Source organism: Myiozetetes cayanensis, unplaced genomic scaffold, assembly GCF_022539395.1.
Source record: "Myiozetetes cayanensis isolate MyiCay16 unplaced genomic scaffold, myiCay2020 scf2-11, whole genome shotgun sequence".
NCBI classification, from domain to species: Eukaryota; Metazoa; Chordata; class Aves; order Passeriformes; family Tyrannidae; genus Myiozetetes; species Myiozetetes cayanensis.
The window spans coordinates 1010074-1031037 of NW_026087411.1; the positions used below are offsets into that span (position 1 = coordinate 1010074).

Below are 20964 nucleotides of genomic sequence, written 5' to 3' on the forward strand. Positions count from 1 at the left end.
TGCTGATGAAAACTGATTGGGTAAAAAAAGTTGGGTAAATGGTTTGCATGAGGTGAGTTTGCTATCTACAAGGTCTGCTGCTCTAGCTGAGTTTAGGATTTGCTCTAGCACAATGACTGAACAGGGAATAGAAATGGGTTGATAAATCTCTATGTGAAGGCTTAAGTCATGTGGAGACATGAGGGAAGTCTGTTATGCAGCTTTGATGGGGATGGATGCTCAGGGGGTTTTTTTGCTGTGTTTTAGTTTTCAGCTATGTAGCTTCCCACATTATCAGACAAAATTACCTCAGTTCACCCATGTATGGAGAAAAATTATTCTGGATGATTCCTGTAAATCCCTGAAAAAGCTTAATAGTAGTTATCTGTGCACTGGATGCTTGAGGTGGGAACCTCAGGTGAGTTGAATACGTGGCGGTGTCAGCGCTGAAACTGGAGACGGTGATGTTAAGACAGTTCTCTCACGGTATTTCTACTCTGAAATAGAAGTAAGAATAACGCGTGAGGGCTCTGAAGGGCTGCACCACACGCTGTGGTGGCTTGTGCTGCCGACAGGGCTGTCAGGGGCTGTGGCTGACCCTCAGGGCTGCGGCGCCGACACCCTCACGGCGGGAGCGCTTTCCCACCCTCGGCCCTGAGGTGAGATGTTCTCTCTTCACGGGAGGAGCGGTCTGAGGCGTGAGGTGAGATGTTCTCCCTTCACGGGAGGAGCGGTCTCGGCCCTGAGGTGGGTTTGCTTCCCTTCACGGGAGTAGTGGTCTCGGCCCTGAGGTGGGTTTCCCTCCCTTCACGGGACAAGCGCTGTCACTCCTCGCTGTCAAGTGTGTTCCTCCTTCACGGGGGAAGAGCGTTTTCTCCTCACGGAGGGACCGGTGTGTCCCTCCCTGTCAGCGCCCGGTTCGGGGGTGCCCTCACTGCCCCCTCCCATTCCCGTGCGGCGGCCGCTGACGCGGGAAGGTTGAGCCTCGCGCGCTCCCGTCCGGGCGCTGCCGGCCCGCGGAGCACCGGGCCCCGCCGCAGCGGCTCCTCCTCTGGCGCTGCCATGTCCGCCCTGGCCAAAGCCTCCGGCGCGCTCAAGTCGGTGGATTACGAAGTGTTCGGGCGAGTGCAAGGTAATGACGGGCCGGGGTGAGATGCGCTGAGGGGGCGAGGGGCTCCACGCTCAGGCGGCGGCGGGAGCGCGCATGCGGGAGGCGGGAGCGCCCTGGGAGAGAGGCGGGAACGTCGTGAGGGGAGAGGCGGGAGCGGCCGCCCCGACTCGTCCCCCTGGGGACGGGAAAGGTTAAAAAACATAAAAAGTTGTGAGTGTTCCCCAGCTCTAAAGCTCGCCTCTCCCCGCGAAAGCTCAGGCCATTCTGTCCAGAGCAGTTCCCATTAACCATGTTTGCCCTCGTGGCTTCAGTCGGCGCGGTTGTGTGGGAAAGCCCCTCCTTCCATTCACACACTGCAGCCTCTTCATTGACTCTAAATGTATCAATGGAGACAATCGCTTGCCGAAATTCTGTACAGTTTGCGTAACGTTAATTTCGCAACTGTTCTGAAATGGATAAAACACCACAAATAACTACGATATTGTGTGATGAAACAGCTCAAGTGACTTGTATGTGGTTTAGTGCCCTTCTATATCAAGTGAAATTCCTACAAGTGGCATGCTTTCGAATTATTTAAATACTTTTATTATCTTAATGCTTATTTTCTTTCTCTTCTAGGTGTTTGTTTCAGGATGGTAAGGCAATGCTGCATTTACCAGCTGTACTTTATAGTATAACATTTCCAGTGCTAAAAATACGGCAGCAGGTCTGTACGGTGTAAATATATCCAACTTGAACTTTGAGTTCTAGGTTAGATGGTTAAGTACTGTGAGTCGATTTAAAAGGAGGAAGATGGTCTTCTATTAAAATAGATTTTTCAAAAGCTTATTAATGTATTCTTTGTGTAGTATCTGAAGATTGTGTTTGGATTAACTTGTAACAGCAACAAAGAAGTGTTGCAACACATTGATCTTTAGAGAGGTGAAATCTGAAGCTTTTGATATTGACTCCTGAAACAAGTTCAATTTTTTTAAATGGTTATTTAGTACCTGTATTTAAGGAGGTACCTTTATTGCAAATAAATTTATTAATAAAATTGTGTTATGGCTAAGTGTTTCTATTGTCCTACATTAAACAAAAAATTAATGGATTTCTGCAAAACAGGCTTTCTGCTCCCTATCATTTCAGTGTTCAGAGACAAATTATGTTTATATTTTATGTGTATTTTAAAAAAAAGAAAAAGAAAAACCCTCAAGAAATAGGGTACTTGGAAACCGGATTTCATCCCAAGGAATGAGTAGCTGGGAAACCAGAATTTGTTCTGGTATTGCAAAAAATATAGAAAACCAATATAATTGGATTTCTTTTGCTGCTGTTTAGAAATGTAGGAGTTGGGGTTAGGATTTAAAGGGTGAAAGTCATGTGGAAAGGATTTAAAAAGGAACTGGAGGAAAAGGACTATGAAATCTGTAAACGTAGCAAGTTCAATGAGTTTAAACACTGGGATGGTTGAACAGGGAAATGAGCAGTGAGAGGAGCTATAGAAAGGAATGAAGTAGGTACAAGGGAATGGTGTGGGATTAGCAGAGTTCTTTGTGATCAAAACCTCATTCTTTTTTGAGAATTGACTGCTCCTGCTGCAGCTCCAGAGCTGACAGGAATATCTGAATGCCTGAGCATGAGCATCACCCAGGGATTTTTATTAAGTGTAGTATTTTTTCACAGTAACAGCTGTGAAAAGTAGAAGTGGGGGTGTGAGTGTTGTGCTGGCACTGATTGTCCTCTCATTATTTCCCAAACCAGTACACAGAAGAAGAAGCCAGGAAATTAGGAGTGGTTGGCTGGGTTAAAAATACCAGCCAAGGAACCGTGACAGGCCAAGTTCAGGGCCCAGAAGATAAAGTCAATGCAATGTAAGTATTTTTATGGTCTTTTTCCTAAAGTCATTTACAGCGGCGTTTTAATAAAAAGTGACAAGAGGATTCATGTGTCAGTGGTGGAACAGGTGCTTTCAGCCAGCTTTGGAGGTAAGGAGTTATGTTCTTTGAGCATGAAAAATCCTGTGTAGCATCACCCAGTTTTGATTTCTAGTGTCACACAGTTCATCAATGTATGTTCTAAACATCCTCATTTATTGTGAAGTGAAAAAGCCTTTGTTTGGGGTTTTAGTTCATCAAAACTTCTCTGTTAAGAAACAGACGGAAGAACTTCTTGAAATGCTTGTTCAGCCTGTACTTTAATCAATTTTATGTAAACTCATGTTTAAATGTTTTTTCTCTGATTTTAAAAAACCCAATACATAAATACACACTTCAGCCAAGACCCGTAGTCTCTATCATCTGGAAATAATTTTTGAAGTATTTTGGTGTCTCTAAAAGAATGAGTAATAATTTTCTCTATTAAATTACCAATTTCTAGAAGCTTAAAGCAATCACTTGGAGGAAATGATGCCTGGAAAAACACAGAGTCCAATTCAGTTGCTTCCAACTATCACTTTTTGCAAGGGTACAAGGGGAGATTGTTGGGAGATTTAAAAAATCCTTCAGGGCTTTGTTCTCTCAACAAAGAAGGAGTGAGGGTAAAACTTGACTTTTTCGGATGGGCAATTACTAGTGCCTGTTCTGCCAACTCCTTCCCATCCAGGAATTGCTTCAAAGCTGGACTTGGACAAAGAGAAGCTGGCTTTGCACAGACAATGGTGTTACATTTTCCAACAAAGAGATTTATATATGATTTGTAGTCACTTCCTTCTGTGTTGTGTTTTTAACATGAGGTTGTTTATCTTGGGCTGTGAAATATTTACAAACCCTAGGAATTCTGTTTTTTCCTACTGGAAGTTTCTATTTATTTTCTGAAAGAACTTTGTCAATAACCTCTAAATATTTAGTAAACTCCATGTGTTGGTGCACCACTCCTCAGGTTAATTTAGTACACAAAATTGACTGTGTGGGAAATCAGAGTTTGGTTTCCATTTCTTGGTGTAATTTCTCATTTAAAAACAGATTCAGCACAAATAAAGTTGTTTTCAGTTGCTGCTGCTTTGTTTCACATTGGAAATACAGGCTGCAAGGTAAGATGCAACTTGGGAGGAACTGGAAGACAAACAGACTTAAAATATGATTGTAATTAATCATTTTGAAAGGTGCGAAGCAAAATGACTTCTTCTGGAGCAAACAGCTTGGCAGGGGCATCCTGGCTCTGCTAAAATCAGTTGGAAACTTGAAATAAGTGTGAACTATTGGGGCCTGGAAAGTGTTGCATGTGCAGGTAGCTGCATTTGTTGATGGACCATCCAATTAGTGCTGACTGTGGGTATGATTTTTTGGAGGGTGGTGCTGGGAGGCTGATCCCTTCTGTGGTGATAAAGCCACGCTGAAAGCTGGGAAAATGTCCCGACCTCCCCAAAACTGGGACTGCAGTGGGGATCTCACTGAGCTGCAGGCAGTCCATGGCATGGATGAACATGTTTTGATTTTGAGCATTTTCCTTTTGTCTTCAGTTTGTTTTTAATGAAACTTTTATTTTCTCAGATCAGGTAAGTTTTAGATGATGTGCTTAAGAACCAAGTTTTATTTTAATTGGGAGGTTACAGAATGTTTTGGAAGGTGTTTTTAAGAAGTCTCAAGAACCTTCTTTACCTGTCAGGTTGCTTTAATATCCCTTACTATTTAACTCTAGATGGAGCTGTTGGTTCTGAAAGTGCCTTCACCCACCCATGCTGTGTTTGAAGGGATTCTATTTTTAGCCTGTCAGGGTAGAATCCATCTTTCTCCTCACTACCTTTTTCTTTGCTACATTTCATAGCCCTGTTCTGTTTGCTGCTATTGCTCCACATAGATCATCACACCCATTATCCTTCGATGCAAAAGCCTCATTTTCAGTGTTTTACCTGTGTGCAAGCCAGGGGATGCTGAAGGCATAAATGAAACAGAGTTGCACCATTCCTAAAACATAATAAATAAGGTTTTATGGTAAACTGAGGGCTTCTTTTCCAGGTATGGGCTGATGATAAAAGCGAGGTAGGGGAGGGTAGCCTTTAGTCCTATTTGGTTTTTTTCAGGAATTCTTACAGCACAGGGATTTTCACTATCATATCTGTGCTATTTTTTCCCCTTTATTCATTAAATAAGGTTGGAGCCTGTGTAGTCATGGTGGCTGTTGCCATGGCAACCTGCACTGGCAGCCTGCAACTCGCTTTCCATGGGGAATTTTTTGAACTTTGACATATCACTCAGTTAGCCATTACAAAAGGAAGATAAGGGTCTTTGTGGATTGCCAGATCCAGAATTTCTGCCAAGAATCTGAGATTTCAAGTCAGGCTGACACTTTAAAATATGGAATCTTTGGACATTTTAGACAAGACAGCAAGTGTTCTTCCTGTGCCTGAGGAAAGGCAGGATTCTAAATATAGATGGCTTGTCTAAGAAAATCGGCTCTAATTAGGAAATTAATGCTAACTTCGTTGGAATGGGGTAATTTTTAATATCAGTGTCAGTTAAGAAGAATTAATATTCATTAAGATTTAACTGACACGAGACTTAAATTACTTCAGTGTGTATTTGCATAGAAAAACTTATATTTTTGCCATGTGAAAGGGGAGAAAAAGGCTCTTTTTATTAGTTACTGTCACACCTGTCGTTGTTTTTCATTAGTCAGGTGTATCCAAGGTTCCTCTCTGTACCAGCTGACACTGAATAATTTTTTTCCTCAGTATAATTTGTAATTGTTTGGAGGGAACAACCCTGATGGCATGAAACTGAACTAAATGCCAGGAAAAATTACCCTCCTTATTTAGACTGTAGCTGGGTTCCTTGAGCATATTTCTAGGTCTTAATCCCCAATTGGTGTTTCCACATAAAATGAATATACTTTAGTCTGTGTTTTGAGATTTTGTCCATTTTAGGGTTGAATTTATATATTAAATATTAAATGTAATAATAATATTTTAAAATTTTCTGCTCAGTTTTGTTTACATTAATCCCTGCTGAAGGTGGTTTGCAGTGGGAGTCAGTAGCAGTCAGATGACAGGAAATGGGATTTTTATAATTCAGTGTGGGTCCAACTGTAACAAGCACAGGTTTCTTGGGTTTGGTTATACTTTTTTGCTTAAAGGTAAAATTAATGTATACTGGAAAACAAAATTGTTAAGGTATAGCTTATGTGGGTAATAGAATGGTAAATGTGACCATCTCTTCACAGTGAATGCTTGAGGTAATAATTTCTTATCTATGATTGTTTATTGCTGAAAACTGACAATATAAATTGTGAATTGTGCTAGTTATTGATCTGTAAATTAAATTTACTCAACTGTTGATGATGACCTGGGAAAGAATGGGATTAAACCTTGTTCTCTGGGGTTTTTACAGTTGAAATTAGGTAGATGAACTAATGAGTTTGTTGTAACAACTCTACTCTGATGAAAAGCCCAGGGGTGGGCCAGGTAAGTGAGAAGGTAGTTTTTTGTTGCTGGCCTGTGGGAGGGCACCCAAGAGGCTGTTCCTCAGCGGCAGGAGGGGGCTGTGCCTGCTTCCAGCATGGAATGGAGCTGAGTGGCTCGTTGTGCTGCCCCTGCCACGGGGCTGTCCAGCAGTGTCCAAAGGGAATTCCTGTCCTGGTCCTGCTGGGGCCCAGGAAAGGACCCTTTTCCCTGTGGGCTGAAGGCAGAGGTGTCACTGCGCTGGAGGGCACCCAGCCCACCAGGGACAGCCACAAATGTGCCCTCCTGGCACAGCTCCTCTGCTTTCCACTGTGCTGGGTCGTCCCTGTGCTCTCAACTGCCACAAACCACAGCAGCTTTTATCCGTGGGCAGGTCTCTGCATATAGAATAGTGCAAAAATGTTCCCCATACTGCTTCTGCTGGGCTAAAAGACAGCTGCCCTGGGTGACCTTGGAGACTTTTTTAATCCAGTCATTTTTACAGTCATCGTGACTTTGCAGTAGCTCAGTGGAATTGGAATTCCTTATCAAGTATCTGCTTCCATTTCTTATCACTGAAGTGCTCATAGTTATATATTTCTATAAAGAAATTATTTGTTTCTATGCTAAACATAGGCCTATTGTGGAAATAACTATTTAGGATTTACCAAATACTGTCTATAAGACCTTAATCCTCATTTTTTGTCACCTTTTGGGTACTGGGTTCTTTCAAGGAGTGCAGGCTGAGCAGGTTAGTCTGATTTGAGACTAAAACAAAAGCTGCTGTTGAAGAGCACATGTCCTTATTGGCACACAGGGTTACTGAGTTGGGGCAGGGTTTAATTGTCCCAGGCATTACCCCGAAATACGTGGTTTAGTTCCCTCTCATACCATAAACACGAGCCGGTGAGGTACTGGAGGAAGGGGCACCCCCAGCAGCCTATGGTGCTTGATGCTTGAATTGACTGAAGGAGGAGTAGCTGTTCCTCCCAGCTCCCTCTGAGGTGTCTGTGCTTTACTGGCAGCCCCAGGACTCCTTTTGTTCCCTGCAGTTTGAGGGTGTTCCACACTTTGCATGTTTGTAGACCTAGTAAATGGAGAAAGGAAGAGTTGCTGTGGGTCTCCTGCATTCCTGGTCTCGTTACCAGGGGGCATATTAGTAGTTGTTTAAATATTAGATACAGAGAAGACACAAAGCTGCTTTTTATGTTTATAAAGCATTTACCAGATACTATTCCTGCATTTAAGCAGACCTAAAGTTCTGGAACTGTGCCTCTGGAATAAGAAGTGTTTTAGTGCATGCAGGGTCTTGGAAAACTCAGTGTGTGATCTTGGACTTTCTTCCTGTCTCTGATGGGTGTTGCACTGATGCTCCCAAATCCTGTAGAGTGTTAGTTCTTCAAGGCTGACTCTGATACAGAGTTCCAGGCTTTCATTGACCTAACTGAGGGGTGTCTGTGGTAACACTCAATCCCAAAGTCCCTGTTGCACAGTTAAAAGCAGGGAGGATTGCAGGGTTGTATTGGATTGTACTATAAACACAGGCAAGGGGAGCTGTTGTTTGAGCACTCAGCTGAGGCATTTTCTTGCATAGCCAGAAGTGATCTACCTTTCATCCACACTGAGAAGTCAAACTTGTTTTGACTGTAAATTCATCTTAATTAAACCACAATAACTGTTCTGCAGCAGCTCTGTGCAGGATTGGTGGGGCTTTGTGGGAGACTGATTTCAAAATAGAAATTACGGTTATGTATGATTTCCACTGGGGGCTTTTTATTCACTTGAGCACTTACACATTCTTTAATGTTGATATTATTGGGACCACATGTAATGCTTTGATACTTCCCAAGTGAAGGTGTTCTGTTACTGCTGATACAGGAGGATGTGGTGCAGTTCAGTGCTGTTATTGTGGCTTTTTGTGCTGAAGAAAGTGTTTTGCATGTCCTTAGTGCTCCAGCACAACACTGAAATAGAGGCATTAATGAGTAAAAGTTCAGTCTAAACCAGGATTTTTAAATGGCTTTTGTACTCCAGCTTATTTTTGCAAGCAGTCGAAAATAGATCTGTGCCAACAAAGCAGTAATTATCAATAAAAGCATGTACTTAGTGTAGGTTTTCTTGGAACTTATGCTGGATGTGGTGTTTCAAACAAGTTGTGAAAATAACAACCAAGTAATGTGACTGTTCTATTATATATTATATATAATATATATAGTATTAACAAAAAGGAACAACTTCAGAATGGCAATTTTTTTGTTTTCCTTTTGTGTGTGCTGATACTTGAAAATTAATAGGTAGGGAACGAACCTGTTATGACTATTTTTCTGCCTTAAGAGGGATGAAAGGTGTTACTGTGGGTCTGGAGATGTGTTTATAATCCACAGGAGAAAGCAACAGTGAGCTGATGTTCAAGTTGCATGATGTGAGGATGGGAAGATCTCTGGGATTGCTGCTGCTGTCCCAAAAGTGACTGTTTAACGAGGCAAACCTGCAGACAAAGCTGTTGGTAGCCCTTGCTTCTGGGGAGGAGTGGAGGGAACGTTTCTCTGGTGTGTTCCATCGTGTGTAGCACAGCGAGCTCTGCTGCAGACAGACAGCCCTGGGAGGTATGAGCCGTGAACCCTGTGCTCTAGTGGGTGGAGTTACACCTGAATTTACTGCTGTAATCATGCACAAATCTGGAATCTTGCTGCTGCTGACCTTACCAATGTTCTGGTGGAGAAAAGCATCATCTCCAGGATGCAGGCACTTCCTTAGCCACGGGAATCTGGGACTGTAACCAGAATCCCTGTCCCTTATGCTGTGCTGCAGAGCTGGTTAGAGCTTGTTCGATGAGGACAGACCTCTGAAGGCTAGTGATGTTGCTGAGATACATGTTTGTTTTATCCTCCAAATTGCTGTAGTGCTGATTTGGTTCACTGACAAGCTGTGTTCAGTTTATTTACCATATTTTTACAGAGGAGGAGTGGGTTTCACACTCATCTGCTTGAGATGCACCCTTTGCCAACAGCAGAAAAGTCAGAATTGCTTCTGCTCTGCTCTCAGCTGCTATTAGTGCATTGCAGCAGTGGAAAAATATATCATTGGGTAACTTAATTATAACTCAATTTTACCTTGTTCTTTTTTTCCCAATTCCTTCCTCTGCTCCCTCATCTCGCTCTCCAGGGAAATACAATGTTTGTTTGCTTAATGCCGTGCCCTGAGATGTTTCCTTGGAACTGTGCTGGATGTTCCCAACTCTCCTGCAGGGCTAATGTTCCTCTTTGTATCTTTGTCTTTCTGTGGCCCCTCTGAAGGGGATCCTCGAGTCTGTAGAGAGAATCACATCAGCTTGGAGGAGCCCCTGGGTTTGGCCTGACAGCCTTTTGCTCTTCAGCTGATTGCATGTAGTCACTGCATTGGAAGCTTTCTTTTCCAAGCTGGATTTCTTGGAGCTGTTTTTCTGTAGCTGGGGTGGAACAGCTGCCTGCTTTGATGTAGAATGAATGCTCTGCTTGTGTACCTCGAATGCTTTCCACTGCTGTTCAGATCTGTGCTCTGCTCTCGTGGTGCTCAGGGCTCTTCCTGCTTGTTTCCCTGCTGCTGAAGGAACAAAGAAAATCAGTCTGCAAAGTGGACAGAACTCAATGGAAAAAAAAAAAGAAAGCTTTTAATTTAGAAAAAACCCCAGTCAATAAATTTAATTGACGCTTGATTTAAAATGGGGCAGCTGATACTCAGTTTGGACAAAGTTTCCTTGGACTTCCAATGAACATTGTAAAGGAAGAGGGTCCTGGATGAGTAGTTTTTCTTCTGTTTTTTGACTCTATAAGTGACAGAATTTTAATATATGCTAGAAAACAAACCATCTAGAGCAAACCCTCAATCTATTCCAGTTTGCAGATCCTCCAGTAATCACTAAATGATGTTTCAGTCCTCATATTTTTGGATGTGAGCAGCTTTGATGTGGCACAGAGGAGCTCTCCTGCACTCCAGTGCACTGTATGAATGCTAATCCTGAGCTCTGGCCCCGCTTACTGGAATTGCTGAACCCTTCCTGGAAATCAGATTTCAAGGGCAGCACTAGAAACTCCTCAGGCAGCACAGCTCTGCCCCACTGTCACTGGGGAGGCATTAAGGATTCAATAAATCCAGAAGGCTGGTGTTTTGCAGGGGGATTTTCAAGAGTTTAGGGAAATGAGGTGGTTTGGCTGGGTATCCCAGGAGGGGTGGGGAAGAGCTGCTGCCAGTCCCAGACCTGTGCCCTGCCCTGCTCTTGCAGGCTGCATCCAGCAGCTGGAGCTGGAAACTGAGCTCTTCCTTCTTAGTCTGGGGGCTGGAGGGCTGCAACCCTTTTTGTTAGAGATGAATTGCTGTGTTACACTGCTGCCCTCAGGAACTCTGGGCAGGAGTCCTCACACTGCTGTGAGAGCTGGTGGGGAGAGCAGAGCTGCTGGAGTGCTGTCCTAGGGATGAACCCTGCTGTCACAGTTGGCCTTATTTGTGTTTTCAGCTTTCCTCTGGCTGCTCCATCCTCTCAGTCAGGGGAAAGTGCTGAATATTAGCCTGGGTGAAATGAGATACATCTCTGCTTGGGTTCAGACTGAAGTGCTGAGTGTGCCTGGGATTTCACTGGGATCTGCTGGGATGTGCTGGAGATTGGGATCTAATGGATTTTTGGGTTCCAGGTTTCTGTACTGTCCAGTTCCTACAACACGTGAACAGTTTTGTTAAATTAAAATTGAAAACAATTCTGTTGAGAAGCTGCATATGGATCACTCCTGTATTGTGGAGGAACTGGGGCACAGCAGATTCAGTCCAGTCTCTTATGGCAAATTTGTGATGGAGCTGAAGGAGTTGTGGGGCTGTGGATATCCAGTCCTGTGCTAATCCTTGGAACAGAGTTTCTTCCTGTAAGTTTGGGGCTCTGCACTGGTTAACTAATACCACTAAAGCACTGCTCAGAATTTCAGGCTATGTTATGCTCTCATCTGGTTTCCACAAACTGCTTTTGGACTGCTTCAAACTGTATAATTGCATTATTGGATCAGCTGATTCTTCGGGCCCAGCTGGAGCAGTGGGGTTTTGCCAGGTCCAGGAGAAACCCATCTTTCTAATCCCCAAATTCCCCTGATCTTCAGCAGTACAGAGAAAAGAATGATAGGCTGCAGTCAGTCGAGATCCCATTATCAACATGAGTCCTGTGACCAGAGAACAGGCAGTAAAATTAAGGAATGGAGCCAGAGAACGAGAGGATTAATTTACAGATGTAAACCTGTAGCACAGAGATGACCTGACTGGCTCAGTCACTCAGGAGATCTGGTGCTGAGTCTGAATTCCAGTTGTCTCCTGATTTCTGCTCTGTTCTCTGCTTTTCTGATCCTGTAGTTAGTTTAAAACAGAAGTGTTTAACTTTCCTTGTTAGTAGCCACGAAATCCAAACATGCCTTTTGTAGTCCTTGCACAACAGAAGGGCAGCAATTGTTAGTGTGCCAGCTGGCATTTTTTTTGTTAAATGCTAGCACTAATAATAATTAATTGGGTAATTACATAGACATTTTCTTTCTGGCTCGTGTCCATCTGGATGGTATAGGCAGAAAATCCAGTGTGGAGGGGAACATACGAGCAATTACTCGTTTCAGTGAGTGCCTGTAAACAAGGTCAGCTCAGCAGGCACCCAGGAAATCTCTTCTGAAATGTGATGCTGTGTGCATTATCCTTTTAGAGGGGCTTGGTGCAGCACCAGGACAGCAGCAGGATTTCTCTGCTTTCTGAGTCCACACAGCAGATTTCCCAGTGCTTGCACACCTGTGGATGAACACTTAAAAATCCAGACCCGTAGTCTTTCATTAAAATTGTATATTCCTATCCTTGAATGCTCTTTTGCCTGAGTTCAGTCACAATTATTCAGTACATTTAGGCTAACAAAAATCCTTTCAACTGAGTGTGTGGTTTAGCTGATACTGAGGGATGTTCCTGTTACTCCCAACCAGAACCATGTGGAAGGCTGTCAACTTCAGTGCTTACCGAGCCCCACACATTCTGAGAAATGCTGAATATTCTGCCCGACTGTGTTTGAGAGATTTAAAAACTACCTTGAGTTTTCTAGTTGTCAGACACTCAAGGTTTGCCTGCTGGAGACATGGGAATTGCCAAGCATGGAGCACATGGGGCTGGGGCAGGAGGGAGTGTGAGGCTGGCAGGGGTGGCTGTGGGTTAACACTGCTGTGGGATCGGCGTGGGAGGGGATGCTGGAGCTGTGGGACAGCACTGTGACCTGTGCAGGGATCACTGAGGGACCCTTCCCCCTGGAGACCTTCCCTGTGCCTTTACCCTGAGGAAACCACTGTTATTAACTCTGCTTTTCCTGACTGGGCTTTAATTATCCTCCCAAATGGAGATAAAAAAATGAACTTAATGCCTTTAGCTGGAGTCCTGCATGGAAACTTGTCTTCTCCCCAGGGGGTGGTGTCACTGGGAACATGACTCCTGTAGGAAGGCCTAAAAGAGGTCTGTGTTACCAAGGGGGTTGAAAATAGAACTTCCTGAAATGCTCTCAGTGTTTTTCCAGCTGATGTGGCTCTCCAAGAGTGATGCCATGGACCTTGGAATGAGTGGCTGCTGTAGGAACACAAAGCCCAGGTGCCTGCACTGGGACTGTGCCTGTGCATACCTCCCTGCCTGCGTCATGGCACTTATTATGGGATGCACTTGGCCTGTTCAAAAACCAGGGAGTGCTTTGGGACACGGGGACTTGACAGAAATAGGATGTTGTTTTGTTCTTTGCCAGGTGATCTGAGCTGTCTGCCCGGTGTTTCAGTGACTAGCAGGAGCAGATGTGCCAGAGCACTGGGGACAGTGACTGTGAGTCCCTCTGACCATGTGAGGCTTTGGTTGTGTCCCTTTGGTCGTGTCCAGGACAGCCAAGTGTTTGTTTGCAGCCGTGGTTTCCCTGGCAGGCACTTGCTTATTGTTGCTGTTGTTAGAGAAAACCTCCAAGGACAAAGAGGAGAGGACAGTTTGGTGTGCCATCAGTAATGTGCTGATGTCAGTGGAGCCATACCTGGGATGTAGCAAGGGTTAGCCCAGAACAGCTGTCTCTGGGTGGGGATGAGCTCCCTGATCTACACCTCTTGAAATACAGGCCAGGATGGGCATGTTGAGCTGTCAGGGGATCAGGCAAATCCTCCAGTGGGGAAAGGAACACGCAGAGGTGCCCTGGCTGCCGAGGGTGGAATGCACAGTCCGTGTCAATGCCACTTGTTTAGGGCGTTGTGGTTGGCAACCCTGTTCCCACCCTGCCTCTGCTCTTAGAGGGGATCAGCACTGCAAGGTGCCAATGGCTTTGGGAATTAATCTCAAGGTCACATCTAAATCCAGGAGGACAAAGTGAAAGGGCTGTGCTGTGTCCCCCTGGGCTAGGCAGGAATAATGGATCCTCTGCATAAGCTCTTACACTGATCCTGGGGTTTGCTGAAGAGGAAGGAATAAGGTGAAGTACTCTAAATGCTGGCATAAAAGAAAACATTAGTTCTGGTTCTGTAACCAGCTCAAAAAGCCAAACCCAGATGAGCAGGAGGAGCAGGTTCTTGTGTTTCTGTGCCCACGATTCTGTCCCTCTGCAATAGAAAGGGCAGCTGTCTGGAGCCCAGCAGACACTCAAATCCAGGGGCACTTGTGTGTCCTGGCTCCACTCCAGCCTGCCAGGAAGCAAGAGCCTCTTGTGGCAATGTAAGTTGAGGGTTTTGGTTATATTTATACCCCTGCAGTGTGGCAGAGTGACTGGATGACAAAGAAATTCTGCCTTGATGAAATTTAAGCTGCCTAGTGATAAATAAAAAAATAGAGAGCCTCGTGAAGGGTTTTTTTTTTCAGAGCATATGGCTCTTGATGGAAAGATTTTTTTAAGAAAGGTTAAAAATTAAATTCCTTTGGAAGAGAGGGTTATAACTTAAGAAAGTATGCCAAGAGGGCTATTGCTCTAGGAAGTAACTTCTGGTGTGATTTAGATGGTGAATTAAAAAGAAGTCTAGAAAGGGAGATTAGTTTTTAGTTACTGAACTCTATAGGGAGCAGGGCTTTTTAAACCTGTTTTCAGGCACCCTGGTAATATATAATTCACTAATGACTCGGTGACAGCATCTTGATTGACTGCATTGATAACAATGTTTTTGTGACAACGCTTTGCTTTTTCTCAGGGCCCCAGTGCTTGGTACAAAACTGTTACATGGGAATTGGACTTCTATTTTAAAGAAAGGTTTTCAGTGTTATGTATTGCAGAGCAAGTTGGCACTGAGAGAATGCCAAGACCCAAAGGCAAGCAAAGCATCTGAATTTTGGCTTAAAGACCCCATAAGATTTCAGCTGGTCTTGTGATTTTTTGCTACTTGATTAATACATCTGAACATGTGGGATTATCACTAATCTTTAGTGAAAAGGAGATAGTAAGAGTATTGTGAATAACTTCCAGGTATTTCTTGTTCTGTTCAGGTTCATTGCACGCTCTGTTCTGGTGTCTGGTTTTCCCTGATAAAGACAAAAGGATGGTAACAATAAAGGAAACAATTATGTTTAAGTAAGGCTGTGATATATTTTAAGTCTTATTTCTTTTAATCAGACCCAGTGTGATACTAATGCCAAATAAGAGAAAATAGGTCCTGAATCAGTTGGTTCAGCTGAAATCTGAATTTTTTTCAGTTCAGTTTCTCAAGTTGTTTGGCTTCAAGCACAAAACAAAAATGGACAGGATTTTTTTATTTGTAATTTCTGAAAATGCTCAGCTTGAGCAGCAAAGCTGGATACGTTGGAGATTGGCAGGGTTTCTGGGGTCGAGTGAATTCTTAGCTTCCCCTTCAGAGCTCTGTAGGGTTTAAGTGGTGCCAAGGAAGCATTTTCCAGTTGACTTGGCGTGTACAGTGTCGTTACTGTCAGGAAAGTTTTGCTCAGTGTGTAGCTGAGTTCTGTGCCCTTGCAGAAATGGCCCAGGGAGCTGCACTGGTCTCGTTTTTCCAGATGCATTTACCATTTCCAGAGCTTCTCCTGAAGTCATGGCTCACTCCTGACTCATCAGGCACAAGGTCCCCTGAGTCCTGAGTTTTCTGGAGTGAAAACAACCCTTTGGTCGTATCCACAACAGCAGGAATTGTCAGTTGTTTAATGAGTAACACATTGAGTCACTGTCAGGATAAGGAATCATATTTACTCAGCAAAAATAATTGATTTTGGCAATTAACCATCAATTGGGGCAGTGGGTTATCAGGATACAATTAATCATTGGTGCTTTTGGGATTGAGACAGATATTCTAATATTGTTGTAGAAAATGAGTTATAAATGAGTTGGGAGTTGTGGTGTGGATGCTCTTCCATCGGCTTTTTAAACTACTGCTTTCAGAAACTGTTTTTGCTAAATTACTGAAGGCAAGACTGTGCAAATAGGTCTGAAAGGGCTGAAACTGCCAGGAAAATGTGTTTAGGTCCAAAATCTCTGCCAATGCCACAGGTACTGGTGGGAGCAAAGAGGTGACTTCTGAGGTGGCTTTGCAGGAGTGAAAATACCTTTGCCTGAATATATTTAATAAGCTGAATTCCAGGATAATGGTGCTGACACCAGGGAGTGGAATGACTATGAAAAGCCTTTTATCTCTCCTACAATACATAGACTGTCTTTTCTGCCTCTTCCTTTTGCTAAAGGACACAGTTGCCTGGAGACTATTGACACCACTCCTCGTCAGTCCTTGAGTCAAATGAAAGCATCCAAGATCTTTTTCAGTCATAAATTCTAATATTAAATCGTGCAGGCCTTTGTCTCTGACAGCTCTACTTCTCCTTATCCAGAGCTGGGGAGACCTTCTCCCTGACCAGCTGGCCTGTGCTCCTCTGTCTTGGTGCTCGTATCAGGGTTCCTTCCCTCATTTTTCTCATTTCCTTTTTCTGATTCTCTGCTGACATCTCGTTTCTGCTCTGCTGGAAGCTGCACTTCTCAGTCGCTGGTACAACACTTTTGGCTCTGGTTATCTCTCCTAAAAAAAAAAAAAAAAAAAAGGGAGGGGGGCAATTTTAAGGTGGTTGTGTTTGCAGGACTTGATTCTCTTGGCACTGTAACAAATATGTATACATTTAACTGAAGTGACTCCCTGTAGATGTGCAGTAGAGGCTCTGCAGTTCAGTGTTTTCACACTAGGTGTCAATCTACCTGCATATGTAGAAGTAGCTCTTCGGTGCCTTCTAGATACTTCTCTCACCAACTACACTGCCAGAGTGCTGTTTTCCAGCTACTTTGCAGGGGAGTCAGTGCCATGAGAAAAGGGATGAATTGAAATTTTCATCTTCTTTTGGTGGCTGAAGTTGAAGAATACTTTTTCCAAAAGAGACAGCAGCTTTGGGATTGCTGGGTGTAATTAAACCCTTTGGTTTTGGTAAAGCTGCTTGACAGCTTTAATGGAAAATGATGTTTTGACAACATGGAGTGAGAAGACAGAAAGGATTAAGTAGAAATACTTTCTAATTGCTGAACAGCAGTTTAAGATTCCCATTAATGTGGTGTTGGTAGCTGTTTCTGGCTATCTTGAATGTTATAGATGCCATTCAACCTGGCCTTGGGCACTTCCAGGGCTGGGGCAGCCCCAGCTTCTCCGGGCAACCTGTGCCAGGGCCTCCCCACCCTCCCAGGGAAGGATTCCTTCCCAGCATCCATTCTAAGCCCACTCTATTTGAAGCCATTCCCCTTTGTCCTGTCCCTTCAGTTCCTGATATAATTCATAAAAATGCAGAGGAACTTGTTCCAGTGCTTCCTTCCTAATCTCTTTCCCTCTTCAAATACTGTTCTTGCAAGGTCTGGCTGAAATAAGGAGCATTTCCCACCCTGCCATTGTAGAGCCAGCACTCCCAGTCCCTGTTTCGGAGTGAATGTGAGTAATTCCTGCTGGGAATGCAGGGTTCAGTGGGTACATGGAAGTTTCTACTCACAGAGCAACTAGCAATTGTTATTAACTCTAACTCCTTTACTCAGTGAATGAACCTCTTCCCCTGTTACTGCTCCAGCCTTGCCACCTCACGGGCCTCTTCTGAGACCCCAGAGTGCAAAAGCTTTTCTTTTTCCTAGTTGTGCAGAGTTTAAAATGGTTTAATTAGTGTCTGTGCAAGATGAACTTGAGTTGGAAATATCAAAGGATTATTTCCACAAGGATGTCTCACATTATACTTGAATTCTGTCAGATTAAAGTATTAAACCAACAGTGATTGTGCCCTTAGTGTCGTGCAGGGGTTGTTACAATTTAGGCAGTAATGGTAATAGCAGTACACCAATGTAGGTAAAACTCTTTCCAAGGAAATATGTTGGTTTTTGCATGCCCCTACTTGTTTGGATCAGAGTTCATGGGTTTGTGTGTCTGAAATTCCACATACTGCCGAGTTGAATGTGATTTATAGCTGCATCCTAACTAATTACATTAACTGCTGAATTCTTCACAGCCCTCACTGCTTTGTCTGGGGCAAAAGAAGACACCCCGTGATTTTCTTTTCATTTTTACAATGTATGTCAGTACCTTGGTAATATAATTTCCTGGGATTTTATTTAATAAATTGAAGAGAACAAAAATGCCAAACATCACCGAAGAACCAAGCTGTTTGGTATTCTTAGTCATTTGGAGATCTGGTCTACATTACTTAGACATCAGGTTGAAAAGTGAAAATACATTCAGCATGGCAGTAGAACAGACACCAGACACAGCATCATGGCTTGTTCAGCTGGATGTGGATTTCATTTGCATCGTCTCAGGTGGGGGAAAGTTACTTAAGGGTTTTAAATATGCAGAGGCCTGAAGAATTTTTGCTTCATTATGAAGTTAATTGCAGATGAAAGGTGAGACAGACCTCGATTTCTTAAAGAGCTCAGTAAATAACTTGTTAATTATTGGGAGAGGGGGTTGGTTCTAATAGATTAACAGGGTTTGTTTTTTTGGTTTTGTGTGGGTTTTGTTCTTGTTTTTTTTTTTGTTGTTGTTTGTTTGTTTTTGTTTTGTTTTTTTTTCTGCCTAATTCCACTTGGCAGCTCAAAATGCTGTGGAACTTCTGGAAAATGAAAGTTCTTGGTTTGGGATTTTTAGGGGGTTTGCTGAAGTCGCGTGTTTCTGACTGAGATTCCTGGAAGGAATATGGTACAACGTGGCTTTTATAGTTATGCCTCGTTTATTTTGTGTTATTTCATAGGACTCAGTATCAGTTGCAGAGACATAAACTTGTCTGAAGTGGCTGGTAAAAGTGGTGAATGTATATAAAGTCATAATTAATGAGAAATAATTTGCTTTCAGAAAATTCTTTTGATGAGCTGGGCTGATTTGTATTCTCTAGGCAGCATCTGTCATGCAACAGTTTCATTATCTGAAGGAATTTTGCCATAAGGGAAGTGTTTTGCATTCCATGGCAAACACAGCCTCTCCCAGGACTGGCTGAGGTGCCCTGAAGAGCTGTCAGTACGAAGTAATTGCTTAGGACTGAAAGTTTCCTTTCCAACTGGATTTACTTTCAGAACATGTGAGGAAGGAGTGCAATTTGAATGTTGCATAGTAACATCACAGCACAGATTTAGGCCCTTTATCACATTTTACATAAAAATCCCCTGCTTTGAGAGCTGTTCCTTGGGACCAGCCTACAAAAGTATTTTTATAGAAGCACAGGAGTGGAAAGTGTACCTAGTTCTGTTTCTGTGGCTTCCATGTTTGAGCATATGGGCCCAAAGGGAGGTTTGTTCCCTGTCACCTGATCTTCCATTCACACACTGAAGATGTCTGTGGCTCAGGTTTTACCCCTGATGTCAGACTTAGCAGTGCAGATGTTACTCCTGCCTTCTGCAACCTCCCAGCAACCAAGGAACCTCCTCAGCAGGTTGGAGGTGGTGCTGGACATCAGCTCTACTTGTGAGGGGAGTAAAGAAAGAAAAACTGGGGACAAGAGAAGGTTGGTCCCTGTATAACTGCAGTGCTCCCTCCTCCCCCTCGCTGGTGCCTGGGCCTGGTGTGCAGCCAGGTTTCCATCAGAACTGGGGGGCTGTTCTGTCTGAATGGGGCAGCTTTGAGCTCTTGTGGTTCCTGTTACAGCTGCAGCCCTGGAACTGCTCTGTCCTGAGTGCTCGTGGTAAATGTGACTGCATTAAAGTCATCTGTGCAGATAAAGGCCTCAATTGTTTATGCATAGTTTGCTGTTCTGCTAATTTGTTCTCCTTGGGGCTCTGCCTGTTCAGCTTTAATTAATCTTGGGAGGGTTGTGTGTATATTTAGGTACCACAGATTTCATCGTCTTGCCCGTTGCTTCAGGGTTTGGTCAGTTGGTGTTTGCTGGTCACACCAGTGGTGCATCAGCTGTACTTTTGGGGAAAATGTGTGACTTCCTTCCCAGTAAGGGCAGAGGTTTGTGTTTTGTGAAAGGTAGGGACCCTGTTCCTGCTGCCATGCAGCATCTGCATCCAGCAGTGCCGTGGGTTCTGCAGAGAACCTGCTCCAGCAATTCCCAGCTCTTTGTCCATCTCCAGGCACAGCTGAGGAGCCGTGGATGGGTCTGGTGCTGGAACTCACCTTGGAAGGCAGGGAGAGGAGGCCAAGGCTTATTTCTCATCCATCAGCTACACTTTGATTAGTTGAGCAGGTTTTTTTTTTTGGCTTTGCTTTTATCATTTTACTGCTGCTGTAGGAGCAAAGCAGTGGATATTAATATTTAATGAAATATTCTGGATCTCAACTGTGATCACGTTGCTTTTTGTCTGGATTAAAAAGGGTGTTGCTTCTTCAAGTTCCTACTGGATTTCTTGTGTCAGGAGCTAAACCCAGACTTCATAAAGGAGATACCTCTAACTCAGGGATGAAGTTATTACCACTTTTTGGGGTATATCTGTAATGTGCAGGCCCTTGGCTTAAAATGGTTTATAAATTAATATCCTGAAGAGGAAGCTGTTTTAGTGGTTGGATGTCATAGGTGTCACTGAGCTGATCTTAACATACACCTCAAAGGTGAAGGACTCTTAAGAAATGGACCCACCAATACTTACGAGTTCTGGGGCTTTGCCTTCCATCACTGGAAAGGTAAATCATGAACACCATCCAACAGTTAAAAACAGGCTGGAAATAATCATATTTAAAGCTGAAATGCAGAGTTTTATCCATTTGAGGGGATTAAGAATTAAGGAAGCATGGTAGTATTTATGAACTGTATCAGAATATGTGGATGAATAAGCAAACTCACGTAAGGGAATAAAGGTTGTTTGTGTCATGGAGACAAAGGAGAGTGGAAGGACAGAAGTGTTTCTATCAGAGTAGTAAGAGATCTGTCAATACTTAAATCCTGGGCTCTTGTTTCCATTGTTTCAGTAAACAAAAAAAACATGTAGGCAAGACTATGACATCCTGTACTGAGTTTACAGCCAAAGTGGGTGTACTGCTTTAATTAAGTAAGTCCTTTCTGCTGCTTTATATTATGAGAGAAAGTTGTTCTCTGGTGAAGATCCATTTCTCTACCTGCAGGCACCTTCCTAAAAACTCCTGCAGTTCTT

General features: G+C 43.5%; 1 protein-coding gene across 1 annotated transcript in view; it reads left to right on the forward strand.

Moving 5' to 3' along the window:
- The first annotated feature begins 968 nt into the window (after positions 1-968).
- Positions 969-20964, forward strand: part of ACYP2 (acylphosphatase 2) — a 31034-nt gene continuing 11038 nt past the window's right edge. The window contains exons 1-3 of the mRNA XM_050314938.1: positions 969-1111; positions 1709-1725; positions 2834-2943. Of these exons, the coding sequence (XP_050170895.1) occupies positions 1042-1111; positions 1709-1725; positions 2834-2943 (197 nt within the window). The 5' untranslated portion in view covers positions 969-1041. The remainder of the gene's footprint in view (positions 1112-1708; positions 1726-2833; positions 2944-20964) is intronic.